This window comes from Dermacentor andersoni, chromosome 4, assembly GCF_023375885.2.
Source record: "Dermacentor andersoni chromosome 4, qqDerAnde1_hic_scaffold, whole genome shotgun sequence".
In the NCBI taxonomy this organism is placed as follows: Eukaryota; Metazoa; Arthropoda; class Arachnida; order Ixodida; family Ixodidae; genus Dermacentor; species Dermacentor andersoni.
This window is the reverse complement of record NC_092817.1, coordinates 124280063-124299935: the sequence shown is the minus strand read 5'-3', so window position 1 is coordinate 124299935 and position 19873 is coordinate 124280063. Positions and strand designations below refer to the sequence as shown.

At 41.9% G+C, this 19873-nt stretch overlaps 1 protein-coding gene across 5 annotated transcripts in view; it reads left to right on the top strand.

The window, feature by feature from the left end:
- Nucleotides 1-19873, top strand: part of Pfk (ATP-dependent 6-phosphofructokinase) — a 141033-nt gene that overhangs the window by 73559 nt on the left and 47601 nt on the right. For 4 of the 5 annotated variants that reach the window (XM_050184684.3, XM_050184687.3, XM_050184688.3 and 1 more), the window contains exons 15-18: nucleotides 1057-1209; nucleotides 3110-3336; nucleotides 5780-5891; nucleotides 6638-6846. In XM_050184684.3, the coding sequence (XP_050040641.2) occupies nucleotides 1057-1209; nucleotides 3110-3336; nucleotides 5780-5891; nucleotides 6638-6846 (701 nt within the window). Of the gene's footprint in view, nucleotides 1-1056; nucleotides 1210-3109; nucleotides 3337-5779; nucleotides 5892-6637; nucleotides 6847-14578; nucleotides 14751-19873 lie in introns of all 5 variants that reach the window. The other variant, XR_007600803.3, reaches the window with a different exon arrangement.

Genomic DNA, 19873 nt, shown 5'->3' with positions numbered 1-19873 from the left:
CTTTACTTTCACTTAAATTTCATAGCAAGGTCACATTTTATGGTCTGGATTGTTCACTATAATGCTTGGAATTATTATTTGCACTGTGTGTCCTGAAAAAAAATATATATGTATGTATGTGTTCACCTTCATCTATGCCCCTCCCCATAAGTTGTGGCCAAAAAATGGCTGCCGCGATGCCTATGGCTGCTTTTGATGCCTGCATTACAGCAAAGCAGGGCATTCGAGATTGGTTTCCATTACTCTGATGGAGCTTGCCGGGTGTGATGTCGACACCACAAAGGATGCAGACAGCAGCAACTGCACAGTCTTTTTCTTTACAAACCAGACAAGTAACCACGCCAAGTATCATATTAAACAATCCAGACCATAAACATGAAATCTCGATGCAAAGTTTAAGCAGTACAGCAGTAAGCACATCTTTTTAAAGATATGTTGTGCTTGCTGCTGCACACGTACACAAACTTTATGCAGATAGGAAACACCGTGTGACTCAGTGCTAGTTGCTTATTCACACTATTTATGCTTTTTTCGTCATTTTCATTGAACAGGTGATAGTATATGCTTCGTGTGTGTCTAGTGTCTCAGTTCGTCAAATCCTTGTTTACAGCCCTGCTTCTCAGCACAGTGTTCCACCTTTCTGAGAGCCAACTGGCCCACTACTACGCATCTTTTTCAAAAGTTTCGATGGTAGAAATGGAGGTCACCGTAGATAAAGTGTAGTGAAAAATTCAGCTAGTTGGCATATCTGTTCACCTTCTAATGTGCTGAGTGCTACTGGTGAACCACCGAAACATGGATGGACACACCAGTGAAGAATGACGGAGTGGAAACTCCCCTCTCTATTGTAGCTGACACGTTGCCCTCGTCTTTTTAACGAATTGTTTAGTGGCACATTTGGTAATATTGCGCCCTGTCGTTCTTGTCTGGTGGTGCCCTTCTGTTCTTCAGTGGTTTGTCTATAGTATCCAGAACATTAGCCAGAGCATTATACAAGGTTAACGTTGGTAGAGCTTGATTTTATATGCAACACCTAATTCCTGCCTGATTTTTTAGGGCTACCATGCAGTGCTGCAGTTTGCTGAAGCCCGGGAAAGGTACCCTGAGTTGCGCATCCCCATGTGTGTGATCCCCGCCACGATCAGCAACAATGTCCCAGGCACGGAGTTCTCCCTGGGTGCTGACACTGCGCTTAACGAGATCACCGAGGCAAGTCACCTGTGAGACTTTACACCATTGTCGCCGAGTCACCCTCTCCGGCATTTTGTTTTTCAAGTTGCAGCTACAATCTAATCTACAGCTGATGGCCTCATATTCGTGTGCAGATGTTTTGTAGGAACTTTTATGTTAAGGTTGTTTGAGCTGTGAAAAAAAAAATTGAAAAGATATGTCTGTGACCAGAACATACATTCAAGCTCTTAAAAAGATTGATGTCCACAACTACAGAAAATACTTTCCGAGAATTGCAATTTGCTGCCACATAGCAGAACCCACGGACATGCTGAGCGCATGTCCTTGCTCATTTAGTTGGTGCACAGCTGTACTTTTGTTCTGCCGCCCCCACTTCCCCTCTTTTTTTTGCATGCCTTGCTATAACTTCATTGAACCATTTGGCATACAGCGAATTTGCATATTGTGTTATGACCTAACATAACCTTAAAAATACACTTGAATTGCATTTAAAGGTGTTTGTTATTGTTTTGATAATATCTAAAAAATGCTTTTCCGTCATGTGTTACCTCAAGTTGAAATTTGCTGACCTGCTGCTGAAACCAAGAACAGGTGACAGTTGCAAAAAGAAAAATGCCTTTCTATTCACACCTCCTCTCACGGTATTTGTTTCAATTTGGAAAGCACATCACCTCGCGCCTTCTCACAGAAAACAGTTCATGTTGCAGGGGAGAGCTTTATTATTGACACGTGTTAATGGATGCAGCCTCATAATGGTGTTCTCAGTTTTTAGTCACATTGGAAAATACGTGTATAGAACTTTCGCGAACAACACATGGCAACATGCAGACATGTTGCTTTCAGAATCTGCTTATGGGAGAATGACAACAACCAAATAAAAGTAGTTAATGAAATGAAATATTTTGTCGCACTTTTTTAAAAGCTTTTGTCTCAGTAAATATAGGATTTGGAACCCCACAAGGCCCCACTACATGAAGAAATTTCTTTTGGTGTGATTTGCTGCTGCTGGTACATCACTTCTGATTTCCCCAAGCACCAATTCTGTTTTCATGTCAAAAGGTCATCAGTTAGCATCTTTAAATAACAGCTGGCGATCACATTGGCAGGCAGCTAAAGGAGAAGTAGCTGAACTGTGGATGCTCGTATGGATATAGGATACTAAGTGACAGGGAATAATAGGCTTTGGAAAGACTCTGTTTCATACACTCTGCAGAACCTATGAAGTAGTCTGGTCATACAAGTCTCGCTCCATGCATTTCACAGTGGAAAAATGCATCACGTCATTTTCACGTTTGTGTCACTAGCCGCTGCACATCAGTTCGTCATGCACAAAACCTTCAGAATCAAACTTGAATGGTTAATGGCTCTTACAGTCTGAGCTGTAGTTATAATTGTCACCCAATAGTAGTACCTAAGTGTCTCTGTGTACACTAAAGTCAAAATGCACACTTTTGTTTACTTGAAAATTCACCTTATTACTTCACCGACGAATATCACATCAAACTTGCCCTTAGCTTTGTTCATAATAACTGCATGATAGTTACACAGGCATCAGAAATGCAGTTTGTAATAGTACTATTAGAAAGTTTTGTCTGAGCGCCACCTCACTCCAGTCCCATTTCAGCGCTCTGGTCTTGCCAAGAACAACGTTTGTTTCACAACTTTTTACGAGTGTTTATGCAGAGACTCAAACGACCTGAGCTCAGCTTAGCTGCAGAGCAAGGGCTCTGTCCTACTTCCTGTTGCCAGAATGAGCTTTGTGTGCACGCATACTGGCATTCCTGCTGAGCAGCTGTTAGTATAAAGTGCACAGCTCTGAGCGAAGCATACTGTAATGATACGCCAAGGCTGTCTGTTGCTTCGAGCTTTTCTTCAAAACTGATCTTGCACAATGCTGACCTCTGTCACTGAACTGCAGATTTGCGACCGGATCCGCCAGTCGGCTCAGGGAACCAAGAGGCGCGTGTTTGTCGTGGAGACCATGGGTGGCTACTGTGGTTACCTGGCAACACTGGCAGGGTTAGCTGGAGGTGCCGACGCAGCGTACATCTTTGAGGAGAACTTTGGCATCAAGGACCTCATGAACGATGTGCTGCACATGCAGGTCAAGATGTCCGAGGGTGTCCAACGAGGTCTCATCCTCAGGTGCGTGCATGCGACAGGGCTTACTTAACACACGATGGTGATGGCCATGTGTAATGGCAAAGACGATGCATGGTTCTGACGATGCAAGTACGTGCCGACAGTGGTGCTGCTACTCGGCGCTTGAATTGAAGAAGGCTATACACACCTCTGCAAGTGTCTGCTCTTTGCAATAGTTCATCAACGTCTTCAAGTTCTGAGTAGTAGTCAGAATGTTTTGGTCATCTTGCCATGCACAAATCTAGCCAGTAGGCAAGGCTTCAGAGAGATGGCTGTCATCTGTTATTTTGTCTAACTTCAACAGAACCTTTCTCTTTAGTTCTTTGTTCCAAAATACACTGATTATCCATTTTTATAGCATCATACTAGGGTTATATCACTGCATCCTTTGTCCTTCTTCATGTAGTGTCAGTGAGGACCAGAACACATTTTCTATGAGCATGGTGAGAGCAACCTTTTATTCAATCCTATAATGCCTAAATGCAGTTCAACGTCAAGGCAAGTTGAAACAACTTGTGCGCTTTTATTTCTTGCCATGGAGAGTACATTTGTAAATAAAAATACATTGAAATGTTACTTTAGTTAAAACATAATTAGCATATCAATTAATTGGTAATTCATTTGAACTCTCCATAGCTGGAAAGTTCACTCCAGCATATCAGAAGTGCAACTGGGGGCTTTTCATTAATGGGACACAAAATAAAAAAATTATTTCACACATATTTGTAAATTGCCCTTCTACAATAACAAAAAGCATCGCTCTTGCCATGAGAAGAGGCTTGTCGAGCTAAAGAAGGTGCAAAAAGGAAAGATGGGTGGCAATGCCACCTTGAAGTTCCCACATCAGCTTGCACTGACATCATGGATTTTGACGACGCCTGCACGGGCCTAGTTGATTCTCTTTATCAGTAAAAATGAACTTCATTGTGTTCTAAAAGAGCCAATGATTGAACATGGCAAGTTTCAAGAACTTTTATTGAACCAACAGGCCTAAATGCAAAGAAATGTCTTGAAATCTGTGGTTTCACGCTGGCTTACCGATGCTGGGGTTCTGGTGCGAAATTTTTTTTTTAATTAACTTTAACCTTCAATTTTCCATCTCGTCTAATAATCTACTTATTATTGCAAAATTACTAAAATAGTGTTTCCAAAGAATACTCTATTAGTCTGAGCTGATTTTTTTCTTTCTCTTTGGTGTCCCTGTAAGCTTCGTGCATATTCATAATAAACTTTAACTCAAACAGGACAGGACAAGACGTAGACAAGGCAAGGCACAGGACAAGTGCACTAAGCTTCCTATGCTTAAATTGCCATTTTGAAGCATCAAATTCAGTGTAACATACGTAATGCATTGAGCATTACACGGCTAAGAGCCTTAACAAAAACCGTATTAATAAGTTATTCTTTGTCATGTAGTTGGAGCTGTCTTAATTTTTCATTTTCCTCAATTTTTTTTTCGTTTCTTTAAGCCAGCAGCAGTCTCGCAGGCTAAACTATGGACTGTTTAAATTCCAGTCTGTAAAGTTGTATTTGTCTTACAAGGGCAACGAAAGGACAACATCCAGAATGGTCTTTTAGAGTTCGAGTGAAAATGAAATTACTTGCTGGTGTCACTGTTAGTGTGAGGCATACTTCCTCAGAATGCAATGTGATTTTAAAGAAAATGTCATACATTCCGCATTCTTGTAGTATATAGTTAATGCTATATCAGAGTGATTGCCAATCAAGAATACATTTTAGTGTGCTAGCAGTGGGAACAATATGTAATCAAGCTAGGACCTTAAAAATTTTTTATTCGCATTCTCCTGTCAGCCAGATTGAACTAGTTGCCACATCCACATTTTCTCTCTTTACTTAAATCGGGTAATAGGATGTGCATCTGTCTCGTGTGCTCTCCAGTGAAAGTACTATAGACTGTGAACAAATTATGGCAGAATAAAATGGCCTATAACTGTCACAAGTCATGGTTAGGCAATCTGTGTATCACATCCTATGGTGCACATGTGAGTGCACTTGCACACACGCCACACTCACGAAGAATAAAGTGTGAGCTATTATTGAGCATACACCAGTCATAGTGGCTAAAATAGTGTGAGGTTTCTTATAGTATCTGAATGCTCTTTCATGCCATGTAAATTGCTGACTATATAGTCTCATGCAGGTGCTGCTAGTTCTTTTAGCCTATTATGATGTTTAACCCCCTTTTTTTTTTTCTTATGTGTGTGCATGAATTTTAATTCTGGGATTTTCGATGGATATCCTTTTGGCAGATTCCTATCGTAAGAATGTTTGCGAAATAGGTGTGTGTTGGACAGAGATTTCTTATGTGTTGCTCCTATCTTCATATCGGAATATACTATGTTCACCTTGACGTTTTGTTGCAAAACAGTACTTCCTCCATGCTCACTTGATCGAGGCATGTCAGTTGTTGCATTCTCTCTTTCAGAAATGAAAAAGCCAATGAAAATTACACAACAGACTTCATTTACCGACTGTACAGCGAGGAAGGAAAAGATGTGTTCACTGCCAGGCAAAACATTCTGGGTCACATGCAACAGGTAAGTGGCTTACATGTTTACGTTAAGTATTCCATGTATGCTTTCCCATCATCCCAAGATATTATTCTGGTTGGTAGAGCCGAAAGCTGGGTGAATTAGGGACCATAAGTCACTTTGAAACTCGGCACAATGAAGGGAGACCACAACATAAAGCAGATGTCTATTGTCCATGTTCTTTACGGAGGAGTGGAGTTTTAGGCCAAAAATTGTTCAAAATCTTTCAAATAATAATTATGGTACTGAGGCCTTGTAGATATGAAATGTTATGTGCCTATTTCAGATATGAAGTCCATATTTATTTACTTCGATTGATCCTAATTTTATGCAACTTTCTTTTACTTAATATTACGCACTAATTTGCTGTGAATCGGTTTCTCAGATTTCGCTGAAGATTTCGTGTATCAGTGGTTTCTGTATCTTTACAGAACTCAATAAGACCGACCTTATTGCTCTGTCTACTATAGAACAGGAGTTATAATACTTCAAAGTTGACATTGAGTAGAGGTTTTCTGGAGGTCCTCCTCGGTCACGTGGCACATGTTGACAAAAAGGATACTTATGTCGACTCAAAAGAGATGAAAAAGGCAACACATATGCCAGTTATGTAAACTGAAAGGTCGCATTGTGGCAGAAAAGAAAGAAAACATACCTTTCTTACCACGCGTGCTTTAGAGAGGGCAAGTGGAAGGGCTTAATTGCATACAGTGCTAATGGCTCACTCCTTCGTGTTCCCTGTCTGCGTGCAGGGTGGCTCACCGTCGCCGTTTGATCGCAACTTTGGCACCAAGACGGCCACTCGGGCCTTTGAGTGGCTTGTGCTGCAGGTAAAGGCCAACCTGCAGCCAAATGGCATTGTGAACGCCACCACTCCCGAGACCGCATGCCTGCTGGGTCTCATCCGACGGCAGTACTACTTCACGCCCGTGCAGGATCTCAAGTCGCGGACTGACTGGAAGTACGTACGCTCGCATGCTACTCATGGGCACATGAACTATGCACGTCTAGCTGGTCAAGCAGAAATGCTGCACGTGGTGTTTGCAGATGCAGAACATACAGTTGGCATCAAAAGTTTACAATCCATGGGGTCTAAGAAAAAGCTGAATATATTTGCAGCCTGGGTGTGCAACCTGGTAGTTGAACGTCATGTTAACAAACATGGATATAACTAATCATGTTGGATAATGGAGTCAATATAAAATGTTTCTCACTGATATCGGCATGTAACAAATATAGTAAACTTTTGTTAATTCGGCTGTGGTTAATTTGATCTTTCAGTTAATTCAACCTCAGCCTCAGTCTTGGCTGGCACCCATGCTTCTCTATAGGCCCAAATTTTCTTTATTTTGATCCTAAAATTGGCATTCACTTGATGATTCGAACTTGACCAGTCTGGACACATATGCCTGACCCCTATGGTGACCCCAATAGCGACCCCTTTAGTGACAGCGTCTGTCTCTATGACGCTTAGGGGACAGTGAATGTGTTGAACTCACATAAATCTTTCAGCGAAAACATCAATTTTGGGCTTACTCTAGGAAGATGTTTAAACAAAATGTTGCAGTTTCGCCCAAAAGGTGAAGCGTCGATTGTGATAGCAAATTAGTAGACAGCTATACGAAATAAGGATAGTATTCTTATTGGCCATATAAATTTGTGAACATTCGTGAACTAATTTAACAAGCATGGTGTCATGCGCACACAAGCAAACATGAACACATCTCACTCGATGACTGCGGAAACGCGCTATTAGAACGCTGGAGTGAGGAAGCACAGCAACAGCAGCGAGCGAAGTGACCTTCATGCTGTCTCTCACTTCCACGCAAACTAAGCAGTGAAAACACACTGTACACGAATCTATCAGCACTTGGCGTATTGTCCCCATCCCAGATTGCTTTCAAGACAGGGCCTGCGCTGCCGCGCCATGTGCAGCAGCCGCTGGAGCAGAATTCCCCTCCCCTTCCTTTCCCACGGTGCCTTGCACGCAATGGAAGACGGCACACTTCCTCCCCACTTTCCTCCCTTGCTAGTGCGAGATGGAGCCGCCATCGTCGGCTCATCCTCTCACGCTTTCACTCGCACACACAGTATACGGCGCTTGGCCATGATATTATTGCACTTGGACTTTATATGGAACATCACGCCAATGGCTATGATGATGACAGAAATGCGCCTGGAGTGTCTATGTAATTGCTATCACAGTAATAATTGTAGCTCACTAAGTGCAATCCTTCGTAGAGCTCACAAAGTCCTTTGTGGCGTTCCTATGCTTTACCGCACGACAAGGCTGTATTGCGGTGAAGCTGACTTTAAAAAAAAAACCGCTGTCATTGTGCAACACCTTCGGTCGTACTGCAGCTGGCACAGCATTGCTTGGTAATTGCTCCTAAATTTAGTTGCGGCCAAGTGCACACTGCAGCTAAATAAAACAGTTTCAGGGTCACTCTCAAGTGAACTTCGTTCGAAACAGTGCACATACGGCCGCTTGTCATCACTTGTTTAGTCTTTTCTACTCTTCCTCTTCTAATAACTTCATTTAAAAGGAAGCTTTAGCTCGGGTGCTCCTATCTAAATACATGTAAAAGGAGAATTCGTTTTTCTCGGCAGCCACTGCACCAAATTTGACGGGGTTTGCTGCCTTTAAAAGAAAAACTTAAAATCTAGTGACTGTTGGTTTCGAATTTTCGATTTAGGTTGTCATATCTTTATAAAAAATTGGCAAAAATCTCAAATTTTCAGAACACGAAACTATCAAGTTTACAACTCCGTAACCCAGCAAGAAAAAATGATATCGCAATTCTGTGAATTGTAGCTGATAGCACATCTAAAGCGGACAAAATTGATATGTTACACATGAACCTCAAAAAATGTGTGAATGTGTTATTACAACTTTGGCAAAACCCTCGTAAATAACGTAACAAATTCACGTAAGATGTAAAATGACACATCAAATTTGTCCGCTTTGAATGGATGCCGTTTACAGAATCGCGATATCTGTTTTTGATGCAGAGCTATTAGTTTGTAAACTTCGTGCTTCTATATTTTTCAAACTTCTGAATTTTTGAAAATCATTTTAACGAAATTCAAGCCCTAAATCAAAATTCCGCTTCCAACAGTCACTAGAATTTAACTTTCTCTCTCAAATGCAACAAATTTCATCAAAATCGGTCCAGGGGTTATCTCAGAAAAACGTTTTTGCGTTTTACATGTATTTGAATAGGCCGCGTCGGAGTTGGGCCCGAGCTAAAGCTTCCTCTTAAGAGCCCCAGTTTGTACATAGTTGGCAAGGTGGATTGTTTTCGTCAGTTTCTTGTGCTACGTGCTTCTCACTTGTCATAATCATTTGCACTCATTCCTACCCATCCTGAAAACCGTCTGAGGCATTTCATTGGATGAATATGATTCTTAGCAGACGCACGCTATACTGCTTGCAGCCTCTACCAACCACACCTAGGTGGCCTAATTTCATCTCTCTTCCCTTCCTCTGTGTGGATTGTGTGTGGAGGATTCACTTAGCAAGCACTGACCAAAGTAACTGCCCTTCAAACCTGGAAGCATGTGCAGTTCATACAAGAAAAACAACAAAGAAGCCTACATTATTTTGTTGTACTTCTATACAGGCCATGTCTCACGTGACACGAAAGATCAATCTGAGTTATTTTGTATCAAGCTCTCTTTAAAGGTGGCAACCACGTGGAATGTGTTTCTGGCATGACGCCACCCCATCAATTTCATGCTGTGTTTGTGACTGAAATGCACACCGTGAGGTTGTTGCTTTAACTTAGCACTACATGGAAAGGCATTCAGCTGCTACTGCAGCATGTGCATTGAATGCTATAAAGCAGGCATATAAGAAGCTCTGCACTGGAAACATGTTAGAGACATATTCCATGTAGCTGTAGTTTAACATATTGTAAAGCGAGAGCTCACACATTCATACACAAGAGGTTTGGATCATTCCGCATGCAATTAGTGCTACATTGTGCACACACCTGGAAGTAACTGCACTCACTTGTGGCATGTGTGTACATTGCCTTTGGAATCTACATGCCTAGCTCTTCTATAGCGGCACTCTAACTGTGCTCCGCTATCATAGTACAGTACCAAAATTATTCAGGATTGATCAGCTTATTTCTTGCTTTGATCAGCGTGCCATGCGTATATGAGAAGAATATGCCAGATTAAAAAAATGAATCTCATCAACACAATCCTTTATGCTTTGATCTGCAATTTCTTGTACACCTTTCCTGTTTCAAATAGTGTTTTTTGTTTTACTTTCATGTTTATACATCTTCAAAAGTGTTAACCCTTTGTTTTGGCGATGGCAACGGTCATTGCTATTACGAAATGCGTTGTAACATTACCACTTTAACAGGCCTTGTAGTATAGGTAGAAAATTGTAGCGTCAAACGCAGTGTAAGCAATGCTTGTGCACTTTCAAAAAAAAAAAAAAAACTCTTGTTTATCTTTCCTCGTGTGATTAGAGTTAAGAAGAGCCAACATATATGTTTTTACTGGTATCCTTGCAGAAACTTAAGGCAGTGTAAAACACCTAGTGCAGTCGAATCTCAATAATTCGAACTCTAAGGGTCCCAAAAATTTGTTCAAATTAAAAGAAGTTCAAAGTAAAGGAAGCTAATTTAATGGAGGACTTACCTGCAATGGCGCACGTGCACTGAGCTAACACACGAGTAGGAAGTTCCAGAAAATTTATTCACTCGTATTTACAAATTACCGTCAACTTCCGATTTTTCGCACTCCCTAGGGGCCGCGAAAACGTCCAAAAAACCGGGCAGTCCGAAAAAAGGAATGCGTCCCTTTTACTGCCTCCACGGGCTCAAATCGCCACAGGCACCTCCGAAATAACTCTAAAGGCCTGCCAGTACACTTATTAGGCGTATCGGTGCACGGACTGTGACAGGAGACTGCGGTTGCACGCGTGTATAATTAAAGGAAACGTACCACCCCCCGTGACAATTGCCCCTTATAACTTTTGGTATGCTTCACCGCATAACATTACTGTATTGGGCGAAGCGGACTTTCGGGAACCGGCATTATTCAATGGGCCATGCTTTCCGCGCTCCGAAGCCATTGGCGAGGAGTACAAAGGCGGAGTCGGCGTCATTGCTAACAGCGGTGAATTGTTTCAATGAAACCCAAACAGCAAGAAGCTTGGTAGCGAACGTCGAAGTAGCTAGGCCTAGCGTTCCCGCGGTGTGGCTACAGCTGCCAGCGGATCTGCGTGCGAGAGCGCCGGCTCGAGGCAGCGAGGTAATCAAAATGGTGGTGGTAGTTAATACCTCGATTAATGTTTCGATTAATGCCGTTTCGAACCTGAGGTCATGCCAAAAAGTGTGGAAAATCAGACGGCGGAGGTTTTTTACGTCCGAAATGTGGGGTATACATAGCATTGCCGCGAAGGTGTCCGAATTATCGGGCATGCCTGAAAAATTGGGCGTCCAGAAAATCGGTCATTGACTGTACAGGACACCTCTCACTAACAGAACTAATCGGCAATGCATGCTTGCACACACCTGCGCACAAATTTCCACCATGGTTTTATTTTTAATGCGGAAGAATTCTTTGGCGAGCTCCCCAGCCCTGTCACACGAAAAGTTTAATGCCTTGTATCTGCACAAAATGTGTAATTTGCAAAGTTAATACTCTTACTGTATTTACTCGCATAATGATCCCACTTCCTTGTAAAAAAAAATTGATGCAAATTCAGGAGTGCGATCATTACACAGGTTAAATTTCACACGAAAAAAAACATTGTCTTTTTTCATCCCGCATTTACTGCGGGATTACAAGCAGGCGGCTGCCGCTGTCAGTGTGGGACACCAAAACAAAAATGGCGGCCGGCGGAGCAAGCTGAACGCGCCAAACGCGATTATTTTTCTTCTCGTGAGTACATTACACGCATTGAAACAGTTTCTTCCGTATCAGTAATGAATAATATCGTTAATATCGGCAAGTTTGCGAAAATAACATAGCCATGTCCACTTTGAGGGGACAGAAGCAGAGAGGGGCGCACTTAGCTGCCAGTGACATAGAAACCTGCGGCGAGCATGCTGCGGAAACTGCGGCATTTGTCTTCACTGCTATCCTAATACAGCACGTTTCCGCTAAGGGTGGGCAAGTATCTTAGCTGCATTACAAGCATCGGCGTATGAATAGGGTACACTTCTAACATATCCGTGTAAACTTGGCCACTATCGTTGCCACTCGCGATTTGGTGCGTGCCCACGAGTGCAGACGAGAAAAATTGAAAGGCACCCTTTATGTTGTTGTTGTTGTTGACCAAAACCATTATGAAGCCTACAAATAATAAACCCGAGGCAAGTTTGGTTGTAGTTTCTTTTTTTTTGCGGAGATTGATGAAAGGAATGAAACGGAACATCTGCTTAAGAAATTATGTTGGGTGCATGCAGACTGCTTGGTATGTCTTCAAGAGTCGTTTGCGTAGCATTCGACAGATGGTAAGCGTGATCATTATTAGCTAGACTTGGCACACCACATATCGTTGCGACAAGTTCAGGGTGTGATCATTACACAGGAAAGAAAAAAATTGAATTTTGACGACAAAATTCAGGGCTGCGATCATTACGTGAGTGCAATCATTATGCGAGCAAATACGGTAATCATTATAACAGCATAAATGACTGGTAGCTTTTAAGGAACAATGTAAAGCAAAAAATAAAATGAGAGCATCCCCTTAGAGATACATAGGGCTCTTTAGAATATGCATGGGGAAGCTTATAGTAGGGGTGGGTCAATTTGAAGTTTCAGTGTAGGCCAACTTGAAATTTGGGGTTGGGCAACTTGAAATTTAGAAGTGGGCCAACTTAAATTTAAAAGTGGGCTAACTATTTGGGGTTGGGTTAACTGGAAATTCGGGGGTGGGTCAGGTTAAATTTGGGAGTGATTCAAGTTAAATTTAGGGATAGGCCAACTGAAATTTGGGGGTAAACCAAATTGAAGTTTGCATGTGGGCTAGCTTAAATTTATGGGTGGGTCAACTTGAAGTATAGGAGTAGCCCAACTGAAATGTGGGGTTGGGCCAACTTGATATTTGGGGGTTGGGCCAACTAGAGTATTTGGGGTAGCCCAATGTCCAATCGAGTGATGCTGAGCGCCCTTCCAGTTATAAACACCTTATCGGCAAGCGAGCACGTTGAGACGCTTGGCGCATTTTCATTGGGCCTTACGAAGGCGCAGTCAGAACGCAGGTGAGAGCTTGCATGGAAAAGCAACGCGCACGCTGCACAGGCTTGCGAGAGCGACAGCGAGAGTGACATGGCATCGCAGTGATGCACTATCCCCTCACGCAACGCCTCAGTGCTACTGCAGCAGCTGGTGTTGCCTTTCAACCGATCTGCTCCGTTGAAGCGCGCTCGTGGCCGGCGTTCCGGCTCAACTGATAAGATTTCATTGAAGGGACCGAATGCGGCGAGAAAATCTGAGTTTTCTACTAAGGCCTAAGCATTCTTTGCCACCAGAAAGGCCATAGGTAGATGCTCATAAGCTAGGAAAAGCAGCTAAGCAAAACTAAGCAAAGACAAAGTCGCAGCCCAACCAAATAATGCTTATGCATTAGTAGACAATTCTCAGATTTTTGTGTAGCTTTTTCTTTGCACGCAGCTTTGACGGATCCCTCCTACACTCTTCCTCTATGGCAGGTTCAAACGAATGCTGGTTGGAGGCGCCACCACGTGATTTGGCGTGCTGCTAAGAGCATTGTCAGAGCACAGTATGTTCGAATGAATAATCGCAAATGCTTGCATGTTCGAATAACTGGACATTTCAGCCATTGGAATACACATGACTGACGGGGCCACAGCGTGAGCTTGAATAAACCGAAAGTTCAAATTAAGCATGTTCGAATTAACGAGATTCAACTGTGTAAGAATACTCTGGTAGAAACTCAGCCACTTCATTTACCACATTTTGTTACTTTCATTTTTTGTAAAACCACATTACCAAGACAAGTAACCTGTCTTTTCTCATTTTCTGTAGGTTTATCTTAAAATAGCACATATGCATGGTACCTGTACATCTGTATTCAGAACTGAACTGCATGCGTTTTTTTTTTTTTTTCTATTTCCCCCTTTACGCAAATGCCTTCATGATAAATGGGTCTTACTTTCCGGTAGTGCTTTGTAGCTCGCTACTTTATCTCATTTGTATATCTTAATTGTACTGAACTACAGTTTGGTACTTATAGACAATTTAGTACTTATATATGGTGTACAACTATACCAAAGAAAGACAGAGTTCACTGTTTTTCAGGCAGAGGGGACCCAGGCTATTGGCTGCTAAAAAAAAAAAAGATTGTCCTAATGTGGACCAATTTTTGTTGGAACTTCAGAGAGCCAGAAAGCTTAATATCGGACTTCCGAACAGACTTAAAAGGTTACATGGCGTATTTTTTATTAGTCGAACATGAGTTTTTCTTATACTAATGGGACATGTTCAGTGCAGATGACAGACAACAGGGCACTGGATGTTTGTTGTCTGTTTTCTTCATGCTGTTTAATTTGCACTCAACATGCTCTATTATGACTATCACCAACAATACCAACGTCATGTTGTATTGGAATGGTTACTTATGGCTGCCGCAGTCGTGTTTCAATGCCTCATGATAATTTTTAAAAATTTGGAAGTTAGTTGTACACCTTCTTGCCAAACAGAAGCAGCTGCAGGCCACTTGCTAGTCCAGGTTAGAGTCGTAGTTCCTACCGAAGACGGTGGTTGAAGTGCGAAGAGAAATTTGGCCAGCACAAGATGTGCACGTCGCCGAGAGAAGCCACCGGAGAGATGAAGATTGCAGAGCTCCACACGTTTCCTGCTGCCTGTCTGCATGTAAATACTTTTCTAACTTTTTTTTGTCTTCTGTTTCCTTTTGCGCATGTGTATGTTAGTTTTAACTTCCTGAATGCTCTCATGCACTTTACATTTCTTTTTGTGTGTGCGTGTTCTTGCCAGCTGCTATGTTTGTTTCTGCTGGTTTGGTAGATGGCTGGTGCCTGAACACCTCCTAGCAAATGACACGTGCTTGCCTTTCTTGCATTTTTTCCCTAGAAGTGTCTGCACCCTATGCAACTCAGCTACACTGCCATTTCTTTCTTTAGTAGTGAAACCTCAGTGACATTGCAAATTTGCAAATGGAAAGGGAAAAAAATGCATGGTGCTTTCTTGGTTTAACTTATGCAGTCATGATACTTGATGTGGTTTTGCAGTGTTTCTTTAGTCAGTTTTCACTGTTTAATTTTGTACTGTTTCACATTTATTGTTCAAGTAGATATTAGCATCAGCATTGTTAAATATTAGCACCTGTGGACAAAACCTTCATTGTTTATCTGGCACCTGCACATTTGTAACTGCAAGATATGCAAGATCTTAGTTACAAATGTAAGATAGTTAACTCTTTTGCTAACAAGATAAGAATTATGTGCAAATAATTACTTCATTTGTCTATTCTTGCTTTGGTTGCAACTTCAGGCCTAGTTCTAAAACATTTGAAAGCAAATTACAGGAAATGTAAACCTTTGAAAATTATATTGATCTGCCAGTGTGTTTGTGTTTGGCGCATTTGTTAATGGGCATCGATACATTTAACTATGAATTTAGTGTAACATGAGCATATATCATGACAAATTTCAAGGTAAACATGTACCACGAGTAAGCATGCACCACAATAACAAATACCAAAGCACCTTGCATAAAAGTATTTTTTTTCTTTTAGCACCAGATTTGGTAAATGACAAAATAAGTTGGCTAGATATTATTGCACTGAACAAACATTTTGTGCCTCTGTAATTTTTTTAAGTGGCATGCATTGAACACATTTTTTTTTTCTGTGCATTTTCTGAATTGTTTAGAAATTCAAAAGTTACAGCTTGTTATCTGATATTCGCTACAAGTGCTAATGACTAATGCATTCCTTTTATGATGATGGTTTGTGATTATGATAGCTTTCATACATTTTTCATCAAAACAGGACATGTGCTTTATATGTTTTAATGAACTGGAGAACAAAATGAATACATGCACAGTTGTAATTGAATAATTAATGAGAATAACTAGACTGAATAACTAGAATTATACAGATAATGGGGGTCAAACTGAGTCTACTACACATAGAGCCAGTGCAAATGCAACTGAATAGTGAGGATAGAAAAAAAAAACCAGCAAAGGACATTTTATTATGAAAATTATACGCTAACCATTATAATGCTTAACTTGCATCATAAGTTAAATCATCGTCATTGGGAGATATCAGCAGCATTGTCAGTATTACATGACGAGGAGCATCATGCAAAACTTGGCAACATATGGAGCAATATATGGCGCCGTTCAGTTGTCTTTTTACAATAGCCACTTTATTTTGAATACAATGTAATGCAAATGCCTTGAAGTGCCCAAGTTTCTTGCACATATGACTCGTAAAAAACCTTGTTGCCCAGGTAATAGTGATGGGAATATTAGTTGCATATATATGGCTGCCTTTGCCAGTATAACGGAAGGGTGCAGTAACATAGTACAGTAGTTGCAAAGGCCAGATCTTCGAATCACTGTGTCCGGTGACTAAATAGTGGCACTTTCGGCCTTCTGCAGTATTTCTAACCATTAAGCAGCGCATGCACAGAATTGAATGCAAACTATGATGAGGCAAACTGGAAGAAACTTGGCATGAGTTACTTGTCATGTGTACAGAGCTTGCCTAAACAGTTTTTTTTAGTCAGCAATTGATTTTAGAGCAGTTAGAAGATAACTTTCCCAAAATGCATCCTGTCAGCATCCTTTTGGTTGGTTGGCTCACAATAACCATAAAAGCAGGTTTTACAGTGACATGGAGAGTTTTCAGTAGACTATACTAGACTGTCTCTATGTAAAGGCATCATCATACCTGCCAACTTTTCTAAATTTTTGATATAGTCTACGAGGTTGGCCGCAAAGGGAGTGAGTTCCAATTGCTGTGTATCCACTTTAAAGTAATGGTGCAGGCTTTAAAGTGAGCATACAAGTGGAAGTCATGACAATGTCGCACAACATAGCTAAAAGCGGTGAAGGAGCATTTGTTATCACTTATTTGTGCACATTTTATTTGCCCATAATAGGGCAGGATTTTAGCTTCCTGGCTGGGGATCAGACTCAGCGATGTCTTGCCAGCTTTCCTCAGGCTAAGCTTGCTTCATCTTCTGTGCAACTTCAGTCATCATTGCTTTCTTGTCGCTTTTTTTTGATGTGGCAAGACTCTTAAATATTTGCTTGAAAGTCTGTGACCTTGGCTGTCTCTCGAATAGTCACTTTATTTTCTTATTGCCTAACAAATCCACGCCAACTTTTTCATTCCCTTTACTCGAAACTTCTATATGTTAAAATTCTCAGCGGGAAGGACTGAGATGTTCAGGCCACTGTTTATGCGCCAACTCTCCTTTTCAACTTGGCGAGTATCTTTTTGACCCGCAGTACACCTGAAACATTCTTCACATTCCTTTTTCATTATGTTGTCTTACCATTAAGGATCATCAAAGTCACCACACTGCTTGTCTTCGTTTGCATGTTTGTCACATGGTTAACTGCAACAGGCAAAACAATCATATCATGCCCCTTAGAAGCTTCGTTTGTTTATCTGTTTTTCCCAGAAAAAAAAATCTGCACTACAGCTTGTCTGCAGCAATGCTGAAGAAAAGTAATCATCTTACTGAAATGAATGATGATGCTTCTGTCCTGGCATGTTGAAACACCCACTGCATGGACATCGAAATGTGGAATAGTTTCGCCCTACTGTTTTCGTTCTGCAGAGAAAGTTAAATTTTTTTTTCTCCGGCACTGCTATAGATATACATACCTCTCATTTGTTCTGCATGAAACAAGCAAGCACTGCATCCACCCACTGTATCAAACAAAGTGCACACTGAAATGCAACATCCGTCTAAAATTTGTCTGCAAGCAAGTTGGCACTAGCTAGAAGAGTCATTTTTACTAGACACCCTTATCGATTCGACATTCCATATGCAGTGGTGGGAATGCGGCACCAATTGTGCCAATCTGTAGCGAATGGCATTTGTTGCTCCATACTGCGACAGAAGTGTCTTTTTTACCTAGATTGCACCATTTCTGTGCCACAACGTAGTTTCGGTGGTGCGAAAGTTGAGAAGCTACCACGCAATGCATACAAAACGTGACACTGTTGCATTTGTTGCCTGCATTGGTTCGTGGTGTTACAGCCAGTGAGACTGCTGTTGTGACAGCCAACAGAATTCATTTCAACATTATTTTTATGCGCCAGTCATGAGGCTACAATGGGTTTAGTGGCCATACTGTATTATTAATGCAGTAGTTTTACACATAGAGGGCTGATGCGTTCTTGCACAGTGTACTTATCCCTGTTGCTTGCTTGCGACTTTGTTCGTTGTACTGTGCGACTTTTCAAAAGAACTTGAGGTCATTGGTTCTAGCATTGGGATTTATAAATGTGTGCATGGTGATGGGGTACCACACCAGGGTTCACGTTTTGTCAACTGCCTTTGGTAATACAGTAGAACCTCGTTCATGCGTTTTGGAAGAAAGCCGTGAGAAAAACGTACTAACCGGGAAAAGGTACGATCTGAAGTAACTAAAGAAATTGACAGACTCAACTATTGTTGACATCTACGTAATGCGAAGCATCACGCGGATCATTGCGGCACAAGCCGCCAGTGTGCATCGAGCTGGTAGTGCTCCGGTGGCCTGAGATGCGTTTTGTTGTTTTCTTATTACGTGGTGCTTAAAGAGGGCGACGCCGGATGCCGCTGAAGCAACACGTGATGCCTACATCACGCCGCCTGCAGCAGGGAACGGCACTGCGTTTGGATTATCACCTACTCAAAGCATGCAGCATGCTACCAATAGCACTATGCATAAAGTTTCATACATGACACTATGCACCACATGCTGTAAAACAGATAGCTGAAGATGCTTAACGCAATAGGTTTGGCGGCGACAGCTGTGAATGCGGCATGAGACGACGCAGGTGGAGATCTGCTGGTGCCGGAATAAAAAACTGCAGGCGCCATTGTTTTTACGTGAGCTGGGCGGCTATATACCGTTCTCGATTGCGCGCACCTCGCGCCTTTTAATGCGATAGCGTTAAGGAGTTCGTGTCACAGAAAATTCCGCATCGGACGCCGTTTCGGCAAAAAGATTTTCAAATCATCCATACCCAGTCCCTCCACGTGGTGTGAGAAACTTATTGAACTAATTGTATTTCTCAAGCTAAAATACGTAGAAAAATCGTAAAGTGCGACTTACGCACAACCTACAAACATGATAGCTCTCGGATTGTAATTTGACCATACGAGAAAACACAATTCTGTTACGCAAAAACTCAAACAAACCTCTTTTCCAGCATTTCAACAATCCATAGACCGCCGCCGGCATCTGTCATTTGCGCATGCCGGCGCATAAATATCTCGGAGTCCACGTAGTGGCGCTCCCGCTTCCTTGAAACACTTTCAGATGGCGCTCACCTCCGTCGCATTGTGACCCATGCAAGAGGCCACGTTTCTACCGGAAAGCCCATGTTCGTACATAGCGTTCGCCGCAAGCGTTCCCCGGTAAACATTACGGTCACATACACTGCAGTTGCCAGGAAGTGTGAGAAGCAGTCAGGGATCTTTGAATGCTATCGCATTCCACTCTTAAAGGCGAAGCTTAAGCGTTCTCCAAATTTTTTTTCTTGTTCACATGAGATCTAGTGGCTGGAAAACGTATACGATCGCAGTCTGTAGCAGGAAACGGTAGTGCATTTCGGTTATTGCCTATTAAAAGCATACACTATGCTTCGGACGGCACCACACGCTGTGAAACCCATCTCGAGATGCTTACTGCAATAGGATTGGCAGTGATAGCTGTGAATGCCGTATGCGGCGACCCCGGTGAAGATTTACTGGTACTGAAATGAGAAACTGAGTGTGCGCTGGCGTTTTCACGTGAGACAG